This window comes from Gopherus flavomarginatus, chromosome 2 (assembly GCF_025201925.1).
Source record: "Gopherus flavomarginatus isolate rGopFla2 chromosome 2, rGopFla2.mat.asm, whole genome shotgun sequence".
Lineage (NCBI taxonomy): Eukaryota > Metazoa > Chordata > Testudines > Testudinidae > Gopherus > Gopherus flavomarginatus.
Window position 1 is genome coordinate 2,869,054 of NC_066618.1, and position 21,911 is coordinate 2,890,964.

Below are 21,911 nucleotides of genomic sequence, written 5' to 3' on the forward strand. Positions count from 1 at the left end.
GCAATTCTAGGACATTACAGATTCCATCGTTTTAGAGCTGCTCAGCAATTTGCTGCCATTTTCTAAGAGGTTGTTTTGAGGGTATCAGGCTTTTAGCTGTCCCTGTTGCACAGAGCTATTAGGGCACCACTGACATTCTGCTACCAGGTTAATGCAGCTTGGCAGGAAACTGTGCAAGGACTTTAGCTCCATCATCACTCCTGGTAACTCTGTTCTCAAGGCTAGAAGTCTTGCGTTAATCTGTCCTCACTCTTCCACATGTCAGTGATGTGCTGGCAGGGGCTCCCAGGAGCCCTTTGTAAAAATTCTGCTTTCAAATTGAGACAGTGTGGGGCAGTTTGCCTGTCTCAGGTACAGTCACTTCCCTCTTTGGCTCTGGATACACCAGACCCTACCAGAGAGGACTTAGTCTGAGGTTTTCATTGTAAATATTCTTCTGAAGCACCCTTTTTTTTGCATTTGAAATGGATTCGATTTCACTAAATCGCAAGAATTTAAAAAACATTAACTGGGGATGGACCCATGCAGATCACCCTATAAAATCCCACATCAGTGGGCTTTAGATCAACACCAAATGAACGCTGAGCTAAATTGTCTGTATACTCAGGATATTTTTTCAGGAAACCTCTCCAGCAACGTGCAGCTTCATTTAAGCATGACTCCTCAGCAACGTTGTCTCCCTACTTAGGTATGAGGAGGCACATGTGTTTAAATGGGAAAATAAATTAATCTATTCAGCAGCCCCCTCACCCACTTCTCCCTGAAACAAATGTGGCTTGGCATACACTTCAGGGACACAATTCTGTGGTGTCTCTTTGTTAATAAAATATTGGTTGAATATAGATCATTCTCAGCAAGATCAGAAGCATCCTCAATGACAGTGTGCAGCCCTCAACCTGAGAACAGCGCTTGTTTGCCAGCCTCAAGTCCTGCAGCAGGAGTCTGACTCGGTCTTGCCATTTGTATATACACAAAGCTATTAGCTTTTACACTTTAGAGAGTCAGGGTTTGTAAGTGAGACACAGCTCAGTTCCTACAGGACAGCACGACACCACCACCACAGCAGCAGCAAATTATCATCACATGCATCAAGGATCACCTAGGATGGAGCTAAACATATCTATGAAATAAGCTAACTAAAAGTCTTGTCAAAAATTGTTCCAATTCACTGTGTGTGGGTAGGGGATAGGTGAGAACACCGAGAAATGCACATATAACCTAGATAAATAGTTGGCTGCCAGCTACTGAGAGAAACAAGAAAAGGTTTCTTAAATGAAAGAAAGGCTGTTGGGGGGGAAATATGTGTGTTTGCTGATCTTCACAAAAGCCAAAGAGATCCTGGCAACACAAAATACCATAAAGCAGCACATAATACTTAGTTACAAGGTGGGGGACTTTCATCCACGTTTCACTTTGGATGGTAAAGTCCTGGATGGGATAGAGTACTCCACTAATGTTAATTTGGCTAAAACAATTTGATCCATTTTAGGTTTGTTTTAGGATTCTCCCTCTGCATTCCCCAATTGTAGGAAAAGGATGTGTTAGGTAAAACGGGCTGAAATCACTATGATTTCAATATCTTCATCAACGATTTAGATGTTGGCATAGAAAGTACGCTTATTAAGTTTGCGGACGATACCAAACTGGGAGGGATTGCAACTGCTTTGGAGGACAGGGTCAAAATTCAAAATGATCTGGACAAGTTGGAGAAATGGTCTGAGGTAAACAGGATGAAGTTCAATAAAGATAAATGCAAAGTGCTCCACTTAGGAAGGAACAATCAGTTTCACACATACAGAATGGGAAAAGACTGTCTAGGAAGGAGAACGGCAGAAAGAGATCTAGGGGTCATAGTGGACCACAAGCTTAATATGAGTCAACAGTGTGATACTGTTGCAAAAAAAGCAAACATGATTCTGGGATGCATTAACAGGTGTGTTGTAAACAAGACACGAGAAGTCATTCTTCCGCTTTACTCTGCGCTGGTTAGGCCTCAACTGGAGTATTGTGTCCAGTTCTGGGCACCGCATTTCAAGAAAGATGTGGAGAAATTCGAGAGGGTCCAGAGAAGAGCAACAAGAATGATTAAAGGTCTTGAGAACATGACCTATGAAGGAAGGCTGAAGGAATTGGGTTTGTTTAGTTTGGAAAAGAGAAGACTGAGAGGGGACATGATAGCAGTTTTCAGGTATCTAAAAGGGTGTCATCAGGTGGAGGGAAAAAACTTGTTCACCTTAGCCTCCAATGATAGAACAAGAAACAATGGGCTTAAACTGCAGCAAGGGAGATTTAGGTTGGACATTAGGAAAAAGTTCCTAACTGTCAGGGTAGTTAAACACTGGAGTAAATTGCCTAGGGAAGTTGTGGAATCTCCATCTCTGGAGATATTTAAGAGTAGGTTAGATAAATGTCTATCAGGGATGGTCTAGACAGTATTTGGTCCTGCCATGAGGGCAGGGGACTGGACTCGATGACCTCTCGAGGTCCCTTCCAGTCCTTGAGTCTATGAGACCACACGGAACTAGGACGAGGCTGGCTCTTCCTTTTCGGCCACATTAGCAAGACAGACTTAGCAGAATGAAAAACATTTGCACTAATCACAGGACCCAGTTAACCATCACTCTGGGTCTCCTTGGAAATCTTGGCATGGTGATCAGGCCCCTCTGGGTTAAGAATGAGGTAGATTCTGCTTTCCACTGGGCGTGGTATTTGATTAGTTCCCAGTCATGCTGCATGGCACAGAATGTCCAAGGTGTACATACAGGCCCGGTAGATAGTCTGGGTGTCTGCATTCCCTAGCAGGTTCAACCAATAACTTTATACCCAATTCCTTGCCTTGTACGAATAAGCCCTTTAACAGGTTACAAGACTTAATTCTAATTCCTAGTAACAGTCATTCTAACACACTTCCGCTTCTACCTTAATCCTATTTTAGCTTGTAGTATTTACACAGCAGTTTTCTTCTACCCAGAGGGGGTTGCTTTCGACAGCTGACTAGGGTGTGGTAAATCCTCAGGGAAAGCACTGTTTGGGGATATCCGAGCTTGTTTATCTCTGAAGCACTTCATTTCTCCAGTGTTTTGATCCAGTTTCTGAGCAGACTAGCTGGTGATGGAGAGGCAGATATGGCTGGCTAATGCTTTCCTCCATTCCATGTAATGACCGTCTGTAGTGTGGGCTCACTGGCATTTTACAAGATGTTGCACTGTAACAGAGTTCCTCTCACACTCGATGCATTGGCAAGATGTATCACATGACACAAAAAGTGGTCGAAGCCTTCACCCCACCAGGAACATGCTAGTGACCTGTTACAGCCTAATGAATGAAGTCTCTGCTGTGCAGTAGGACTGGTCTTCAGAGAGACGTTTCTGACATGTACTAGATGTGTCTGGTGTGTCTTACTCTGGAGTCCCGTGCCTTGATGTGTGACTTCCGCTGCTCTCGTGGTCACTACTTCCACAGGTTTTCCTCCTGCATGGGTTTCTGGGGGGATTTAAGACTGTTCTTTTGCTTAAAAGTTTCCCCCCAACCCAGGCAGACTCTGGGCTTCCCTCCCATATGGATTCTCTGCTGCACTGTACATCACTGCTGTACCCTGGAGCTTCTCCTCACTCTGTACATTCACACAGTCCTCCTTTTGCTCAGCTCCTCTGATGTAACACAAGGCTTCTCCTTGGCCTAAAGCTTTTCTCACATTCAGCACATACAGCACTCACCTGTGCAGTTACCCTGCTGAACAATGACTCTTCTGATTTCGCTGAAATCTGTTTTATATTCGGTGGACTCATCCAGACAGTTCCCTGAGGGGTTTCTCGGAGGCGTTACTGAGCCATACGGACTACCATGGGCTACTTCCTGGTCTGGATTCTGGAAACTTCCTTCTGATCGTTCCAACATTCTGTCCAGCTCCAGGTTTTCAGGGCAGTCCTCAGGATGAATCTCCTCTGTTTTGATCACGACCCTTATACCTGCTTAAATAAAGAGAGAACCCAGATATGATTCATTCCACTGAGTTGAGATATAAGAAACCATTAGCAATAATCCTTTTCTGATTCACAGAGAATTCTCATCACGGAAAGAATTGAGGACACCACAATTTTAGGGCTGATTTGCCATTTTTGCATTTTCCTGCAGCAGGTGATTTGCCCTGACCTTAAACCACTACTGCCGAAGTCTTTAGTAGAGCCTCAGTCACCTCAAACATTCCCGGAGTTAATGATCTTCCTAAATCCCAACACTGCAAACTTCAGGGGGGTCCAGAATCTGATAGCCAGTATAATCTCTTTCTCCAAGACCATCTCACCCCAACCCTCCATCACCTTTCTGTGCAGCTCCATATCCAGCCTCTTGGCTGACTGCAGCTGTATTGTCTTCCCTGCTGAGTCACTCCACCACTTACAGTGCCCTGTTCCCATGACTCTCTGCAGCCTGGAGAGTCACTATTTTGTAGGCTGACCTATATCTGGATGCTGAGTAATTACCTGTCCAAACCTTGCTCCTTGGGTCTAAGATTGTCCCTAACCCCAACTGTGCTTTCCCTCTCCCCTTACGGTCTCTGTTCTTTCCTCACTGTAGCAACCCAGCAAGGAATACTCTGCCCTTGTTCTCTCTCTGCTCCATCTCTGATAGAGCTCTGCATTCTGCCCAGAATCAGTGCCCCCTGATGTGCAACGCACCGTATCATTCTTCTTCTTCTCAGATGCTACAATTAATACATTTACCCTGTATTGTGTTAATCTGCTACTCACCTGCACTGGGGTCAGTAAGGATCTCTCTCTCCTCATCTGAGTCCTGCTGCCCTCTGACCCGTGACTCTACTCCTTGTTCGGTATGTGACAAAACACCAGGTTTGGAAATTGCAGAGTCTATTCAGTGAGAAAGAGATTATTGTGCCATAAGCTTTAACAACGTTTCCCCTCACCTGGATATGATAGGTACAGTGAACGGACACAAAAATGTTTTAATGCAGACTCTGCAAAAGGGAAATGAATCTCATGAACATTTGACTGGGCTCCCTAGATGAAAATCAGGAATTTCCAGGCCTAATGGAATTTGAGACCCCTCATGTACAAAGAAAGGATTAAAGGGGCACCCTCAACTTTAAAACAAAAAGAACCGCGCTGAGAATTTTTCAGCTTCCTGGATGAAATCCTGGTCCCGCTGAAGTCAACAGTAAAACTCCCATTGACTTCAACAGAGCTGGCAACCCACTCTTGCTACAACTAACACCTAAGACAAATGTAACTGTCAGAGTAGGCAAAAGTTATTCCTCTGCTTCTTCCAATTTGTTCAGTGTGCGGTTGACAGCACTGCCTGCACAGGCAATTCTACTGTTTCTCCTGCATGTGTGTGTGTGGTGGTTGGGACTGGTATGTCTACATTGGAGCTGGAGGATAATTTCCAGCTCAAGGAGACATGGACTAAAAATAGAAGCGTAGCCACGATAGCGTAAGCACCAGGAGAGGTTAAGCACCTGAGTAACTACCTAGAGTTTCAGATGGGTTTGTATTCGGGACGGGCAGTTCCTCCTTCTGCTTGTGCCATTGCCCCTACACTGCTATTTTTAGCACATCAGTTTGATCAGAGCTAGCACAAGCATGTCGGCTTGAGCTGGAAATTACAAACCCAACTTGGGTCAACTTTCCTTGTGTGTGTGCGTCTCTACGCGCATGCACACTCAGGCACAGGTGGGCTTCAAACAGCAAAAGGAGAGTTTATTTTCAGCTTGTTTAAAAAATGCAATGAAGTCACAAAAATCAGCAGGAGGACACAGGAACCAACATAAGACCTGAAATATTATATTTAACTCGGAGTCTGAAATCAGCTAGACAGTGCCCCTTTAGGGTACTTGCTCTTTATCATAATGATTTGAAAAGTATCTGCGTACAGGAAGCATTCCTTGCCATTTTCCATAAAAGTCACTTCTCCCCCACCCCCAGATTCCAGAAGTGATGACCAACCACCACCCTTTAGCAAAGGAAATTTTGTGGGGGACATTTCAGAGGAGTTCAGCATTGGCCAAACTCCATTCCCACTGAAGTCAGTGGTAAAACTCCCATTGACTTAAACGGGAGCAGCACTAGGTCAATGCTGAAAGTCAGCCTTTCATTGTGTGTCTACACGGCATGTCTACAGCAGCTTTTATATCCACAGCATCATTTTAAAGAGAGCTCAGCACTCCTTAAAAGCACTGGATTAAAACTTTTGGAGACCTGTGTCCTGTGCTTATCCAGCAAATAGGTGCAGCATAAGCAGTCAATGCAGGCTTTTCCCATACTGCTCTGCCAGCATGTCTCAGCCCTGATGTGAGGATCACCTAACAGTGTTTATAAGTAACACTAAGATGTTGTTATGGATATTTTTAGTAAAAGTCATAGACAGGTCAAGGGCAATAAAGAAAAATTCACGGAAGCCCGTGACCTGCCCGTGACTTTTACTAAAAATATCCATAACAAACAGGGAAGCTGAGCTGCAGGGTCCCCACACTGTCCCGCAACGGCTGGGCAGCTGCAGGGACCCACTCAGAGCTCCGGGGGGGCAGGGCCACTCAGAGCTCCAGCCACCTGGGGCAGATTCCATGACTTCCACGACCATCTTGAAAAAAATCAGAGCCTTATTTCTAAGGGATGAACACACTCATGTCCAGTAACTACCCAAAGCTAGAAAGCAAGTGAAGGAGGGGTACAAACCTCGTGCATTTTTAAGTCCACTTTTAAAAGGGAGCTGACCTTCTGTCATAAAGGCACTGAGGACACTACGTGCTGACCCACCAAAAGGAATGAAAAAATACCCTGCGCTGAAGCCAGCCTGTAAAATCTCTGAAGTTCATTTATAACAAACAGGTGAAAACTGATCTTTACCCAAGGAGATCAAAGATTCATAATTGCCCTTCATCACATTCTTGTACAGTTCCTTCTGCCATTCGTCTAGTTTCTCCCACTCCTTCTCATTGAAATAGACTGAGACGTCATCAAATGTCACGGGCACCTGGAATCACAAATATTACACACTTAGCACCTTCTGCAACACTTATATCTTGGGATCTGATTTCTTAACTTCAGCAAAGGAGGAATAAAACCTCTCTCCATCCCACTCAGATGTCAAAGCTAATTCAGTGAGGTAAACAATCCACAACACAGAAATCTATTCACATGTGTATCTGGAAACAATTCTCAGGTTCCTATTTTCACAACATAATGGATCTCAGTTGAAATCCTGGCTCTGAACACAGCTGGCTTCAAATCCAGATCAGAATTTATCCAAACCCCACAGATCTGGTTCTGATCTCACTCACATCAATACAAACTGGGACCTAGGCCACTGAAATTATTCAAGTTATAATGTGTGTCAAATTATTAAATGAGATCACAGTCAAGCATCATGGTTGATCCCCATTTCTGTGAAGGACATAACCTCAAACCCCATGTTCAATTGCTGCAGAACTCTGGAGAAATTCTGTTCCAGACCTGAGGTTCACAGCTTGGACTGTCACTAGTTATAATACAAATCTGATTCAGAAATGTTTGCAGTTTTTAGATACACACAGAGACAGCTCTTTTCTGCAGAGCTGGGTAAATATTTGATAATTTTTCATTCATACGGTGAATTCCACCTGATGCAAATCATCAAACAGATTGCAGTTTTCAAGGCTATTTGCCAGCTAATTATTTCTGAAGATAATTCCAAACCGCAGCTAATTTGCAAGGACTCTTATGAGTATTTGCAAGGAGCAGTTTGGATTGGACACACAGCCCTTTGTTTCAGTTCCGATTGGACAACTGTGACTCAGAATGAAGTTTCCAGTCAAGGATTCACACTTATAAATTTGATAGTGTCTGTGAATATGCAGCACTGTTTTAAAAAAAACAACAAAAACAAAAACACCATTTTCATGACATTTCCACAAGTAAACATGCTCACTAAAATATTTGTGAAGCGCAAAAGCTGTCAACGCAAATATAAATGAACATTAAAGGAACTTTTATTTTTTCTTTGGTTGCATTATTCACCCAGTCTCAATTTTAAGTACATCAAGCCTGTTTCCTTCCTCCCGAGTCCCAGCTATGCCCTTTTGCCTGGCACCAGAGAACACCTACCTGTTGCTTCCTGCCACCCTTCCCTATCCTCAGACACCCCTTACCTATTCTTTTCTGCTGCTTGGTTGCCTCACTAATAGCAGCTTGTAATATCAGGGAATCAGTCTGGCTACTGAGGGCATGGATCAGCATTCGCGTCACACTCCCCGTCAGTACCTGGCCTTGGCCGCGGAAGCTAATGATCCACCAGCAGACCAAATACAATGATGAATCCTGGTCAGGTGCCACCTGAGGCACGTTATGCATACACTAAGAAGTCTGGCTTTTGGTAGAAGACTGCCAGCCATGAACCGTTACCCCCAAATCCTAATGAACTGGATCTGAGAAATTCCTACTTCAAAAAAATCCCTACAGAAGAAAAAAAAATGTAGTACATCAGAAGCAGGAAGCTGGCTAAACAATCAGTGGGACCACTGGACAATCAAGGTGCTAACGGAACAGTCAAAGAAGATAAGGCCATTGCAGAGCAACTAAATGAATTCTTTGTATAGGATCTCACTGCACAGAATGAGAGAGATTCTCACACCTGAGCCATTCTTTTTAGATGACAAATCTGAGGAAGCTTAGGGAACATATTGATAAATTAAACAGTAATAAGTCATCAGGACCCGACGGTACTCACCCAAGAGTTCTGAAGGAACTCAAATACGAAATTGCAGAACTACTAACTGTGGTATGTAACCTATCACTTAAATCAGCTCCTGAAACAGATGACTGGACAATAGTTAATGTGACACCAATTCTCAAAAAAGGCTCCAGAGGTGATCCTGGCAATTACAGGCTGACAAACCTAACTTCAGCACCAGGCAAATTGATTGAAACTATAGGACAGAACAGAATTATCCAACATGGATGAACACGTTTTGTTGGGGAAGAGTCAACACAGCTTTTGAAAGGGAAATCATGGCTCACCAATCTATTAGAATTCTTTGAGGGAGTCAAACAAACATGTGGACAAGAGTGATCCACTGGATACGGTACATTCAGACTATCAGAAAGCCTTTGACAAGGTCCCTCAACAAAGACTTAAGCAAAGCAAGCAGTCAAGGGATAAGAGGGAAGGTCCTCTCATGGATCAGTAACTGGTTAAAAGACAGGAAACAAAAGGTAGGAATAAATGGCCGGTTTTCAGAATGGAGAGTGGTCAATAGTGGTGTCCCCCAGGGGTCTGTACTGAGACCAGTGTCGATCTACATATTCATAAATGATCTGGGAAAAGGGGTGAACAGTGAGGTAACAAAATTGGCAGATGATATAAAATTACTCAAGATAGTTAAGTCCAAAGCAGACCGCAAACAGTTATAAGGGATCTCACAAAACTGAGTGACTGGGCAACAAAATGGCAGATGAAATTCAGTGTTGATAAATGCAAAATAATGCACATTGGAAAAGATAATCCCAACTATACATACAAAATGATAGGAGTTTAGATTAGCTGTGACCACTCAAAAAATATATCCTAGAGTCAGTGGATAGTTCTCTGAAAACATCCACTCAATATGCAGCAGCCGTTAAAAAAGCGAACAAAATGTTGGGAATCATTAGGAAAGGGACAGATAAGACAAAAACAACGAGGAGTCCAGCGGAAATTTAAAGACTAACACATTTATTTGGGCATAAGCTTTTGTGCATCTGAAGAAGAGGGTTTTTTACCCACAAAAGCTTATGCCCAAATAAATCTGTTAGTCTTTAAGGTGCCACTGGACTCCTCGTTTTTTTGTGGATACAGACTAACACAGCTACCACTCTAATAGATAAGACAGAAAATATCATAATGCCTCTATATAAGCCAAGGTGTACATGCATCTTGAATACTGCATGCAGTTCTGGTCACTGCATCAAATAATATCTCAAAAAATATATATATTGGAATTGGAAAAGGCACAGAAAAGGGTAACAAAAATTATTGGGGTATAGGACAGCTTCCATACAAAGGGAGATTAAAAAGACTTTTCACCTTGGAAAAGAGACGACTAAGAGGGGATATAATAGAGGTCTACAAAATCTTGACTGGTATGGAAAAAGTGAATAAGGAAATAGTATTTACTCCTTCCAAGAACTAGGGGTCACTCAATGAAATTAATAAGCAGCAGATTTAAAACATATGAAAGTAAGTTCTTCTTCACACAACGCACAGTCAACCTGCGGAACTCTTTGCCAGGAGATGTTCTGAAGGTCAATACCAGAACAAGGTTCAAAAAAGAATTAGATAAGTTCATGGAGGACAGGTCCATCAATGCCAGGATGGGTAGGGATGCAACACCATGCTCTGAGTGTCCCTAATCTCTGTTTGCCAGAAGCTGGGACTGAGCAACAGGGGATGGATCACTTGATAATTCCCTATTCTGTTCATTCCCTCTGAAGCTCCTGGCATTGGCCATTGCCAGAAGACAGGACACTAGGCTAGATGGACCATTGGTCTAACTCAGTATGGCCGTTCTTATGTTAATATTTTTGTTCATAACAGAGACAGTCCCCTCTGATCCACTTCCCACCAACAGCTCCCGAGAGGGAAAAGAGGTATGAAGCTAATAAGGGGCAGTTTTATTTCTGAATTTCTTTGAGCTCCTAGTTTAATTAACTCTCACCCGGGCTCACTTGTTCCCAGCTCCTCCCAATCCCTGACTCCAGCCATAGTATATGTGCTACTGTTCTCTAGTCTGCAGTAGGCACTTGTAAAACGTGCCTCTAATTCTGCACCCAAACTGCAGGCTTGAGCTTGCATGCAAAGCTCTAGAGCCTGGTTTAACATTTAGTCTTCCCTGCCAGCACTCGCTGAGATTTTGTTACCTTAGGGACTTCTCCATTAGTGCCTGGGGGAAGTCTCAGGATCCAGAAGTTCCTGTTCTTCAGCAGGTTTTCCATGTTCTCCAACCTCTTCTGCAGCAGCCCGTACTCCTGGATCAGAGTTCCCAGTGCAGCACATTTACTCTCCAACTGGTTGCCAAGCTCCACTGCTGTTTTCTCACAGTCTATTAATTTCTTCTCAGCCATCCCAGTTCTCCCCTCCAGATCCAACAACCGTGTGGCATGAGAATCCACTTTTCTCTCTACGGCTTGAATTGCTGCCACAACAGTCAGGGAAATCTCTGCAGTCTGAGTTTCTCTTTCAGAGGTTCGTTCAGGGACAATGGGAGGTGGTAAAGGAGATGGGCACTGTGTCACTGCATCCAGTTCTGCACCCTGTTTGCAAAGACAGACATTAGACGTGGAGTTGTGGTCACATGGTTAGCAATAGAGAGAAACAGAGCAACAGTCTCCTGCTCTTAGCAATACCTGGTATTGGATCTTAAGTCTTATGGGGACATTCCCATGGGTTTCAAAAACAGTCAGTGCACATGTCGAGTTACTGCTCATATCTAAGGGACCCACATACTTCAGTTAAAGGGAGAGTTATTTTTCAACCTTGTAATTGATTTAGAAAAGGGGAAATTAACATCACGCTCTTATATGTGTGTAGTCCCTTTCCGCTACATGTACCAGACTCTTAAATAGTATTTAGATTGTTGAGAGTCACAGTATGGATTTGAAGCCATTAAGCAGCTCACTCCTATACCATCCTTAGGTTACATTCTCACTGGAATACACAAAATAAGGGAGAGACACCTTGTCAGTTCTCAGGAGGAAAACCTGGAAGGCAGATACTGGCTGCTGCTGGAAATGGTTTTGGCAAGTTGGTTCTGCACTGATGTCTAAGCAAAGATTTATCAGAAATTCAAGAGGCGCTGTGCTACTGAGGTGCCATCTTTCAAGGTATGTCTACACTGCACTCTCCGTATGGCAGTAGTACATGCCCCCCAGCACAGGTAAAAACAGCAGTGCAGACACTGCTTAGGAGAGTAAAGACAAGTCAGAATCTTCCGGTCTGTACCCTACACAGCTCTCTACAAGCCCAAGCCCAAGCTGTGCCTCCCTTGTATATACTGCTAGATTTAGCAGTGTAGTGACCCACTGTCTCCCTGCTGGTGGAGCATTTCCCCACCGCAAGGAAAGCTCTGGCAGCGGGGAAGATCTCTGCAGCGAGGAAAGGCTCTGGCAGCAGGGAACTGCCGAAGTCTTTCCCCGCCACAGTGAAAAAGACTCCAGCCGCAGGAAAAGGCTCTGGCAGGGAAGAGGCAACAGGAAACGTTCCAGCAACTGCTCACTGCAGAAGCTTTCCCCGCTGCCTCCCCTTGCTAAAGCCTTTGACTGCTGGGTGTAGCTACATACTACAGGGTGGTTGCAGCCTACCTACGACTGCAGCGTGCAGCTACAGAGACCCCTACAAGCCGTGACCAGTGGTGTGCAACACAGACATACCTTCAGATGAGAGAGAAAAAGTGAGAACCTGACTCTTTGTGGTGATTTAACATTCCTCAATACTTTCCACAAGAGTCATGGTATTAACAAGAGAATACTGGACTTTCCTCCTCCGTAGATTTCACCCACAGAATTAGCGTAATAGGCATTTTTGATATCCTGTCCTGGACTTTGTGTACATGTGTTCCACACAGTGGTAAAGAAGGCACATTCCACCTAGAGGTCTCTCTGTTTAGGGAGCCCAGTAGATATGAATACTTTTTATGAAAAGCTTTTGAACTCGGGGAGGATTAAAGTAGCCATACAAAGAATAATAAAAACCAAGTAATTAAATCAGAGAAACAAAGCCACCATTACTAACAACACAGAGCCCTTAAGGTCTGTTGGGATGTGAAATAAAGTCACGGAAATGGGATTGTGGAGTTATGCGTCAAGTCAACAGACACTTTAGGGTTTCACCCCTGCAGTCCAGACTATGAGAGAAAAGAGAGACAAAATTCAACACCTGAAGTGTTGGGAAATAAAAGAAAATGTATTATTAACCATCATTATTAACATAAACATTTTCCCCTTAGTTAGAGAGAGGGACTCTCCAATAGTCACAAGGTCCCATAAAGCTCATTTCTGCCACCTCTGGAAGGCGGCTGCGATGCTACTGTGTGTGCGCGCAACACAATACCCTGAGTTATGGTTCGACAACCAACGGGTATGAACTGCTCCCCTCGAGCTCCGCAGTAGGGGCCCGATCCTGCTCTCCTGGCCAGGCTGGAGCGTTGGCTGGTGCCAGGGCGGGCCTGGCTGGGAGGCCGGTCCCTGCAGCTGGGGGAGCAGCAAAGCCCCGGGCCCTGCTCCCCAGACCAGCAGCAAATGGCCCCGCACAAGCGGAGCTGCCCCCGGTGTCTGAGAAACACCAGCCGGGTCACCCGCCCCAAGGGCTCAAGCCCCTCCTCCCCATTCAGCTTCCAGCCGGGACCGTGCCCTGCCCCGGGGGCGAGCGGGCAGCGCCGCGCTCCCCGGGGCCAGGCCAGGGAGAAGCTCGCCAGGGCCCACTCCAGCTCCTCCGCCAGGCGGTTTCCTGCCCCGCTCGGGGAACCCCCGCCGGGCCCTCACCTGGGCAGCGGCCCGCTCGGCCATGGCCCTTTGTTCCCGGCCCAGGCGCAGCCGGAGCTCGGATCTGGAGCTCGCCCCTCACCGCGGCCCGGGGGCGGACATGAGCGTGTCCCCGCAGCAGCGTCCCGGGCCCGAGGAGCTCCGCCGCCGGCTGGCCCCAGGCAGGCACCGGGCGAGGCTGCTCCGCGGGGACCCGGGGAAGTCACGACGAGACTCGCCCCGCTCCGGGAACGAGCCGCGCGGCTGGATCCCCAGGGGGCCAGGCCCGGCCCGGCCGACCCCGAGCTCCGCTCCCGCTCCGGGCTGGGCAGAGTCCCGGCGCCGCCTCGCCACGGGCCGGCCCCGCTGCCGGGCGGAGCAGAGCGAGCGCAGCCGGGAGGGAGGGAGGGAGCCGCGGCCTGGCTGCGGGGCCGGGAGCGGCGGGCGGGGAGGAGCCGGCCGGGGAGCGGGGCCGGCAGCGGCCCCTGGCGGCGGGTGGGGCGCAGGGCACCGGCCGGGCTGGGACTCGCCTCTCCGCGGGCAGGTGGCGGCAGAGCCGCGATGGCTCCTGCGTCAGCGCTGCAGCCGGGCTGGGGTCACTGCGAGCGCCGGCTCCCGGAGTCAGGGGATCCCCGACGCTGCTTCGGCTAAGGGGCTGTCACCGGCCGCTGTCCCATCAACCGGGGCCTTCCCGGCTCTCCGGGGTCCCAGGGCTGGGGGCTGCCTCGGGGAGTCGGGAACCCGGGCGGGCTCACGCTCAGGTATCCCCCGTGCTCACTCCAGGACCGGTCTGGTACCTCCTCCTCCATCCCCTCTTCCGACTCCTCAAGGTCACGGCCCCTGGGTACCGCACTGCCCGGCGGAGGGGGGTTTGCAGCAGTGACACCATCCGACCCCCAGCTACCACCGCCCCCAGCGCAGCGGGGAGTTCCCTGCGTTCACCGGCCCAGGTTACTCCGCACTCCCCAGCTCTGTCACCGCGGGGGGCACCCAGGTACCTGGCTGAGGCAGCGCAGGCCTGAGGCGGCGAAGAGGGGCCGATGCGCCCGGGGGCTCCGCTCTCTGCGGCAGCAATGGGTCTGACTCGCGGGCGCAGGGGGGTCTCTCCCCGAGTAGCTCAACAAACCCCTGTCAGGGCAAAAGAGACAAGGGGGGGGTCCCTCTACTCCCCCTCAGGCAGGGGAGCGGTACTGGGGGGGCCACCCGTGCTTCTCCGGGCAGAGGGGCAGGCGGGCAGGGCATTGCCTGTGCGCCCCCCCCCCCGGGCACACAGCGGGAGGGGCATCCCCACCCCACCCCTTCCGCAGACGGGAGGGGAAAGCAGTTGGGGGGGAATCGCTCACGCTCCCTTCCGGCGGGGGGCAGAGGCAATTGCGGGAGACGGGGGCTGCCTGCATCCCGCTCCAGCATGGCAGTGGGGGAAGGCAGGCTGGGGGGGTCACCTGCCTTTTCCAGCAGGGGAGGAGGCAGTCGAGGGGGCGGGGAACCGCCCATGCCCATCTCAGGCGGGGGGAGGCTGGGGATGGCTCGTGCTCCCCACAAGAACTCCCCTTGGGCAGGGGGATAGTCGGGGTCGGCCCACTCCCCTCAGGCAGGAGAGACATAATGGGGAGGGGTGGCAAGCGCTCCCCTCAGGCAGGGGAGGGGGGTGGCCCATGCTCGCCTCGGGTGGGGGAGGGGGAGTGGCCCATGCTCCCCTCAGGCAGGAGAGACATAATGGGGAGGGGTGGCAAGCGCTCCCCTCAGGCAGAAGGGGGGGTGGCCCGTGCTCCCCTCAGGTGGGGGAGGGGGGATGGCCCGTGCTCCCCTCAGGCAGAAGGGGGGTGGCATGTGCTCCTCTCAGGCAGGGGAGGGGGTAAGCGCTCCCCTGGGGGGGAGGTGGCTGCCGCACCCTTCCCCTCATGCGGGGGGGGGGCTTGCGCTCCCCTCCTCCCCACTCCAATAGGCTTAGCCAGCCCTCCATCCCCCAGGGTTCACCCAATCACAAGGCTCCGACTTCCTGGGACAGGTGAGCACCCTGCAGCCTTTCCCCATCTCCTCTCATCTGCCCGGCAACAAGCCTGGCTCCCTTCTTCCTCACCTCCCTTAACCCGGGTTAGGCTGGTAATCCTGAGGGCTGCAGCAGAAACTTTGAACACGTGGCCCAGGGGCACATCCCTGCAGTAAATCTGCTGCCCCATCTACCTGTTGCATCTTGTCTTGCAAACTGTAGGCTCTTTGGGGCAGGGACTGTCCTGCATTACGTCTATACAGTTAACTGCACAATGGGGCCCTGACCTGGTTGCAGCCTGAGGTACTACCACAGTATCAATGTTATAATTTAACAGTAAAGGACCCTTGGGCCAGGATGCTGCTCAGGGAAACCAGCTTCTGGTTCTACATCTGTGTGAACAACATGGCGTAGGTGAGTCTCAAAGATCTCTACATGTACAACAAGCTGTTCTCAGCACCACCATTCCCTCCCAGCTTGTGTAGGCTGGGCCCAAACCCTCTGGACTAGATTTTGAACTCCTTTCTCTCACTGGTGAGCACTTATCCTAAGCTCAGTCCCCCGGAAATCAGTGGGGCCAGAAACTGTTCCATTAGGGTTGGAATGGAATTCACAATCAGGCAGATATGGAGGTTACTTCCGAGGATCTTAATCTGACAATTTTTTCAATAAGCTTTTTTTTGTAATTATCACAAACGTCAAGTAAGAATTCTTTTTAAATCACTTCCCCGTCTCATGGTATTTCAGAGCGGACGGATAAGTGCAATGAAAGGTACTGATGCTGCATGCCAGGCTGAGCTGCATTTGGCAGATAGTCTGTTTCTGATGGTATCTTTGTTTTGCTGTTCACTTTATTATTGTGCATTTTGAAAAGAGGATTCGAGAGAATGCACGTGAATGACTCTCAGGGCAACAGCTCTACTCACATGGATACAAACATAGCAGTGGTTCTCAACCTATTTATCATTGTGGGCCGTATATGCAGCCCACAATACGTTACCTGGGCCACAGGTTGAGAACCAAAGCGCGCGCCCACCTCCACCAACCCCCTAACCCCAGCACCTCCCACTCAGAGACCCCTCGACAGAGTGGGGTCAGGAGCAGAGCCCCGGGCGGGGGGCCAAGCAGCAGGAACTCTGGTCCCCACTGTGTGCGGTCGGGCAGGAGACTCGACACTGGACCCAGCCGCATGAGGCCCGATGACAGGGCAGTTGGGTGACAGGTCAGACCCCAACCCCGCGGGGCCAGACAACTGCCCCAACCCTGGACCCCAGACCTTTTGGGGCCAGGCGGTAGCGCTGGATCCCAGACCCCCTGCTGTGTGGGTCTGGGCAGCAGCCTTGACCCCCCACCACATTGGGCAGCCTGGCCCCCATCATGCAGTCCGGAAGCCTTTACCTGTGTGCTAACTGGGCCGCATGCAGGCCACAGGTTTAGAACTACTGGAACAGAGGAATATAAATATTATCCAGCTACTTCCCTTGGGGGATGGGCCCATGTGGAAGAGTCCCCGTTCGAACCCCTCCTGGAAAGTCAATGGGACTGCTGAAAATGTCCCCCAAGCAGTCTGTTACTTCAGTGGACTCCTGGACATTTATCCAGATTTCACGATGCTTCACAGGTTAATAGCAGCCCTGTTACGTCTCAAGCATGGAATCCATCATTTGAATGGTGCCTGAGACAGCCCCAAGGAAAGATGTCCGCTGCCATCAAGAACACTGAACATGAGCCAGTGACAATGATTAAAAATTGTAAAAGAAAGTGAATGTGTTCCATTAACTGACAGAGATGGTTTCCCCTTTCCAAAGGGCACCTTACCTCCGTATCATAAGCTGGGAATCCTGACTGACAGGTCAAACACCTATGGACACTGAAAAGTAGCTCTCCTTGGTTTAAGAAAGATGCAACTACCTTTAGTGTAATGAATTAGCAAGAGAGAAACACAGGAAAAGAGCGACACGCTTCCCATGGAGCACTGAGGCTGCCTAGCTGTCTTTTGCCACAGTGGGAATGGACTCAACTGTTAACAAAGCAGCAGCCAAGACCTCTCCACAGATCATCCCACTGACATTCAGTTCCCTGTTCAACACCCAGAGACTTGGTCTCGCTCCCTTGCTCAGATGCCATCATGATCATTGTCCCCAGCCAGAGTTCCCTGGTAGCATTTAACTCAGCATCTACGGGGGGAACTCCTTTTGCAGCAAGTGCAGAGACACAGGCTCTCCCCTGTGCGCTTTGCCCGGCAGCTCGTGCAAGCGTCTCTGTGCTGCCAGCGTCCCCCAGAGTTTCTCCCCAGTGTGGATGCGTTGGTGTCCCACCAGGTGCTGCTTGCGGGTGAAGCTCTTCCGGCACTCGGTGCACTGGTAGGGCCGCTCTCCCGTATGCAGGCGCCGGTGGGTGAGGAGATGCTCCTTCCGCATGAAGGTTTTCCCACACTCGGTGCAGCCATAGGGTCTCTCCCCAGTGTGGATCATCTGGTGCCTAATGAAGTTCGAATGGTGGTTAAAGCCCCTCCCACATTCGTTGCAGATATACAAGCCCCTGCTCTTCCCCGCATGACTCCTCTGGTGTATCATGAGGTTAATCTTCAGCTGGAAGCTCTTCTTGCACTCAGCACAGGTGTATGGCCGGTCCCCTGTGTGGGAGAGCTGATGTTTGCTGAGGCTCGACTTGTGAGAGAAGCTCCGCTCACACTCAGGGCAGTTATAAAGTCTCTCCCCTCGCTGGATCTGTGGGCAGGATTTGAGACTGTGGTTTTGCTTGAAGTTCTCCCTGTGCTCAGGAGGTGTGTGGGCTTCGCCATGGATCCTCTGGTGCAGTACGCACTGCTGCTCGTAGAGGAAGCTTTTCCCACATTCAGAACAGACGTACGGTGCCTCTCCTGGGAGGCTCTCCTCTTGGACAATGATTGTGGTGAAGTTACTGAAGTCTCTCTCGCCTGCAGCCGAGTCCCCCAGACTGTTCCCATCAGGGTATTCTCCCTGGATGCTGACGTTGCCCTGATCGTCACAGATCAGTTCCTGCTCAGGGTACTGGAAAACAGTCTCTTCTGGTCGTCCAGGCAACATGCTGTACAGCTCCAGGCTCACTGGGATTCCCTCCTCAGCTTTGACTACAACCTTGTCGTCTGCTGGACTCAGAGGAAAAACCAAGAGTTATAGTCTTCTGCCCGTTATCCATCCACCACCTGCCTCTTAGCACCCTGTCATCTTTCTGCTTCCAGGCACCATCTGCCTGAGAAAACTGCCAGCAACTTACTGCCCCACTCTAATAACCCTACACAGGGAGACAGCGAGCAGGGACTTACGGCACAAACACAGTATCTAAGTGCTAGCCAAGGAGGCTAAGAGACTTAGAGGAGAACGTTCCTTTGCCATAAAAAGGAGAAGAATCAATTCCATTCCAACCCACCTTCCAAAGAGCCCAAAAAGAGATGGCTGAATGGAAATCCAGCCTGGTGGGAAGCTGCGTCTGAGCCCTGCGAAAGCGGTCTGAGAAATGCAGTTTGAGAGAGAGGATTATCTGACAACGGTCTTAGAACACTAAGAGCTGACAACGGTCTCTCTTGACTGACAAATTCCTGTTGCACTCACTGTTTGAGTCATTCTAATCACTCGCTCACCTGTGCTGGGCTCTGTAGAGATCTCTCTCTCTTCTGAGTCCCACTGATCCCTGATGTACAGGTCTTCTTGTTTTACCCATGATACAGTGTCATGAGTAAGGCTCAGCAATTCTGTTTGCAAGGGGAGAGAAATTACATTGTGATTAGCTAAACATCCACCCATTCACATTTCTATTATCTAACGTTTACACAGAGCACCCAGGTGCTATACAGAAAGAATAGAGACGCAACCCATGCCAAAAGGTGCCTACAGTCTGGGCTAGGTACAGCACGATGCAGGGAGAGATGAGAGCAAGCGAGAGGGTTGCACAAACTAAGGCAGTGAAGATGCAGCTCGTGTTGGTTCCTGATTTTTAGGTCAATAGAGAAATTTGGTGTGTATGGTGGGGAACCAGGCTGGATTTCACGGCTCTTTGCACTTGCACCCGAACGTTATGGCACTCAGAGTCATTAGTCCCTTTGGAAAATCTTGGCCAGTGGGCACAGGGAGTATGAAAAGCAGCAGGTGGAGGCTCAGTCCTTACCTCCCTCCATCTCTGCTGAAATATGGGGTCCTACCATAACCTAGTACAAACCCTTCTGCGTTGCATTTCCTAATTCCTGGCCCTCAGCTCCAGGGAGTTCAGCCTACTCTGCGCCAGAGAAGGCACATAAGCTTTCCTGGCTTCTTCTCCATCTCCGAACCCCTCCATGGCTCTCTCCATCCTGGCTGGCTGAAGTTAAAGCAAACTGCTTCCAAACCAGCCAGCTCTGTGGCTTCACTCGTCGCTCTCTCTGAGCCATCCGGCGTACCCGATGAGTAAAGAACCACCTCCCACTCCACAGCTGGAGGGAGCTCCTGTGCTTGCTGTGCCTCTCCTTCTCTATCTGTGCATCCAGCTCTGCGCGGCACTGTCTTACCTACCTATCCTGCTTACAAAGCCTCCGCTACTGTAATCTGAGAGCCCTCACCCCAAGTATTTATCCTTAGAACCCACTCTGTGAGGTAGGGAAGTGCATTTTGCAGATAGGGCATATAGACAACGAGGTTGCAAAGAAAGTCTGGGGCAGAGAAGGATTTGAACCAGGGTCTCCCATGTCCCAGGCTAGTGCCCTGAGCACTGAGCCATCCTTCCTCTCGAACATCTGCCAGCAAAGCACCTCATGACACTCCACATAACTCACCTGTGCTAGACTCCATCGGGATCGCGCTCTCCTCAGAGTCCTCCTGAGCCCCCCCACATGGCTCCTCCCCCCGTTCAATCCTGGACAGAAGGTCAGGTTTGGAGATGGCGTAGTCTGTTCACGTCAGAGGACAGGAAGGGGTGGGAGTGTTAGTTATAGGCACTGAGTATTATTTATAGACAAGCAAGGGTGATTTTAAACCAATCTGCCCTCCCAGCTCAGGTGCAGGGAGGAGCCCTCCATTCCTGCACACCGAGAAGACCAGATCCCCAGTTTTCTGCATGCCTGTTTCAAGCTGCAGTGCCCTCCCACAAGCCCAGAGAGCTGGCTGCTAGGAGGGAGGTGCTGGTGGGTTGCTCCCCCTGCCCCACACTCCCAAATTCAGACATCCAAAGGCACAACAGAATAAAGCTATAAGATGTGCTATGTATTGGTTTCCTGACTATTGCATCCTTCCTTCTCCTGAGCTTTTAGCTCTTGAGGTTGGTGATACCAGAAACTGGGAGACCTTTTAATGGCTGGGACTACAATTCAAATGCGAAGGGAGAGAGAGAACACCTAGCACAGCAAAGTAATGACGGCGAGCACCCAAGTCTTCACTCACCACCCTCAGCAGGAGCACCAGCCCCACGAGTCACAGCCCTCCGCCTAGTCCAGCCCAGCCAATAGCAGTAATGTCAGGGCACATTCATAATGCACAGAGCAGGCCTGGAATATTCAAACTGTATCAGCAACAGGGTGTGTAGGCTGAACACATACAATGAGAGGGAACTGCTGTTCAGAGCTGGAAAGCTGCAGACAGAGCAATCGCTGCAGATCTCTCCTTCTCTGCTGAATGGAAGGAACGAGTGAAGCACAAACTGAAGGCTATAAGGGCTGCTGCGCTGGAATTATCATTGCTGGTGAAAGGTGCCTGTTGCAGCTGTGGACTGAATGCCTTTATGCACAGACTGGATATTGCACTACCAACAGCACCGCAAGTCCTAGAAGGACCATCTCTAGGGTTTACTTCAGAGATCACTGACATTCTAACAGATGAGTGAAAGAAAAGTGATCCTTACCCAGTGAGATCAATGATTCATAGTTGCCTTTCATCAGGTTTTTGTAAAGGTCTTTCTGCCAATCGTCCAACTTCCCCCACTCCTGCTCAGAGAAGTAGACAGAAACATCATCAAACGTCACTGGCACCTGAAATCACACGAGTTAACCGTTTGTAATATAGGTAAAGAATTAAAAACAAAACACGATGTTAACATGACAATATCCACTTAACTTAGGGTTTGCCCTTTGTTTATGGGCCTTCCCTCAGTTTTCTATCCAAGTAACAATGCCAATATCCAGCCAATCTAGATTAAGCTTGTAGTACGAATACAAGACACTAAATTAAATGCTTTATTTGTGTTCAGACAGTGCATAGCCCTGTCCTCCAAACCCTCAATCACGCAGGAAGTCTTTACTCATGTGACTTCAGTGAGGTTATACACCCTGAGTTGGTGTGATAAATCAGATGAGAATCCTGCGATTCAATCTAAAAAAAAAAGCAACTCTATGTGGCAAAATATGTCCTTTGTTAACCTTCAGTGCTTATCACTTCTGTTCCTCGTGCCTCTTGGATTCACGTTGCCCTCTTGGATTCACGTTGCCCTGACCT

At 49.1% G+C, this 21,911-nt stretch overlaps 2 protein-coding genes across 2 annotated transcripts in view; both read right to left on the reverse strand.

Moving 5' to 3' along the window:
- The window catches only part of LOC127045844 (zinc finger protein 777-like), a 107,576-nt gene that overhangs the window by 54,796 nt on the left and 30,869 nt on the right, over positions 1-21,911 (reverse strand). The gene's annotated exons all lie outside the window — the stretch shown is intronic.
- The window catches only part of LOC127045999 (uncharacterized), a 69,270-nt gene that overhangs the window by 3,448 nt on the left and 43,911 nt on the right, over positions 1-21,911 (reverse strand). The window contains exons 3-13 of the mRNA XM_050942900.1: positions 21,322-21,448; positions 20,261-20,374; positions 19,097-19,207; positions 17,656-18,604; positions 14,483-14,612; positions 13,675-13,850; positions 13,506-13,569; positions 10,887-11,279; positions 6,861-6,987; positions 4,749-4,865; positions 3,717-3,971 (exon numbers count right to left, since the gene is read on the reverse strand). Coding sequence (XP_050798857.1) covers positions 3,717-3,971; positions 4,749-4,865; positions 6,861-6,987; positions 10,887-11,279; positions 13,506-13,569; positions 13,675-13,850; positions 14,483-14,612; positions 17,656-18,604; positions 19,097-19,207; positions 20,261-20,374; positions 21,322-21,448 — 2,563 coding nt within the window. The remainder of the gene's footprint in view (positions 1-3,716; positions 3,972-4,748; positions 4,866-6,860; positions 6,988-10,886; positions 11,280-13,505; positions 13,570-13,674; positions 13,851-14,482; positions 14,613-17,655; positions 18,605-19,096; positions 19,208-20,260; positions 20,375-21,321; positions 21,449-21,911) is intronic.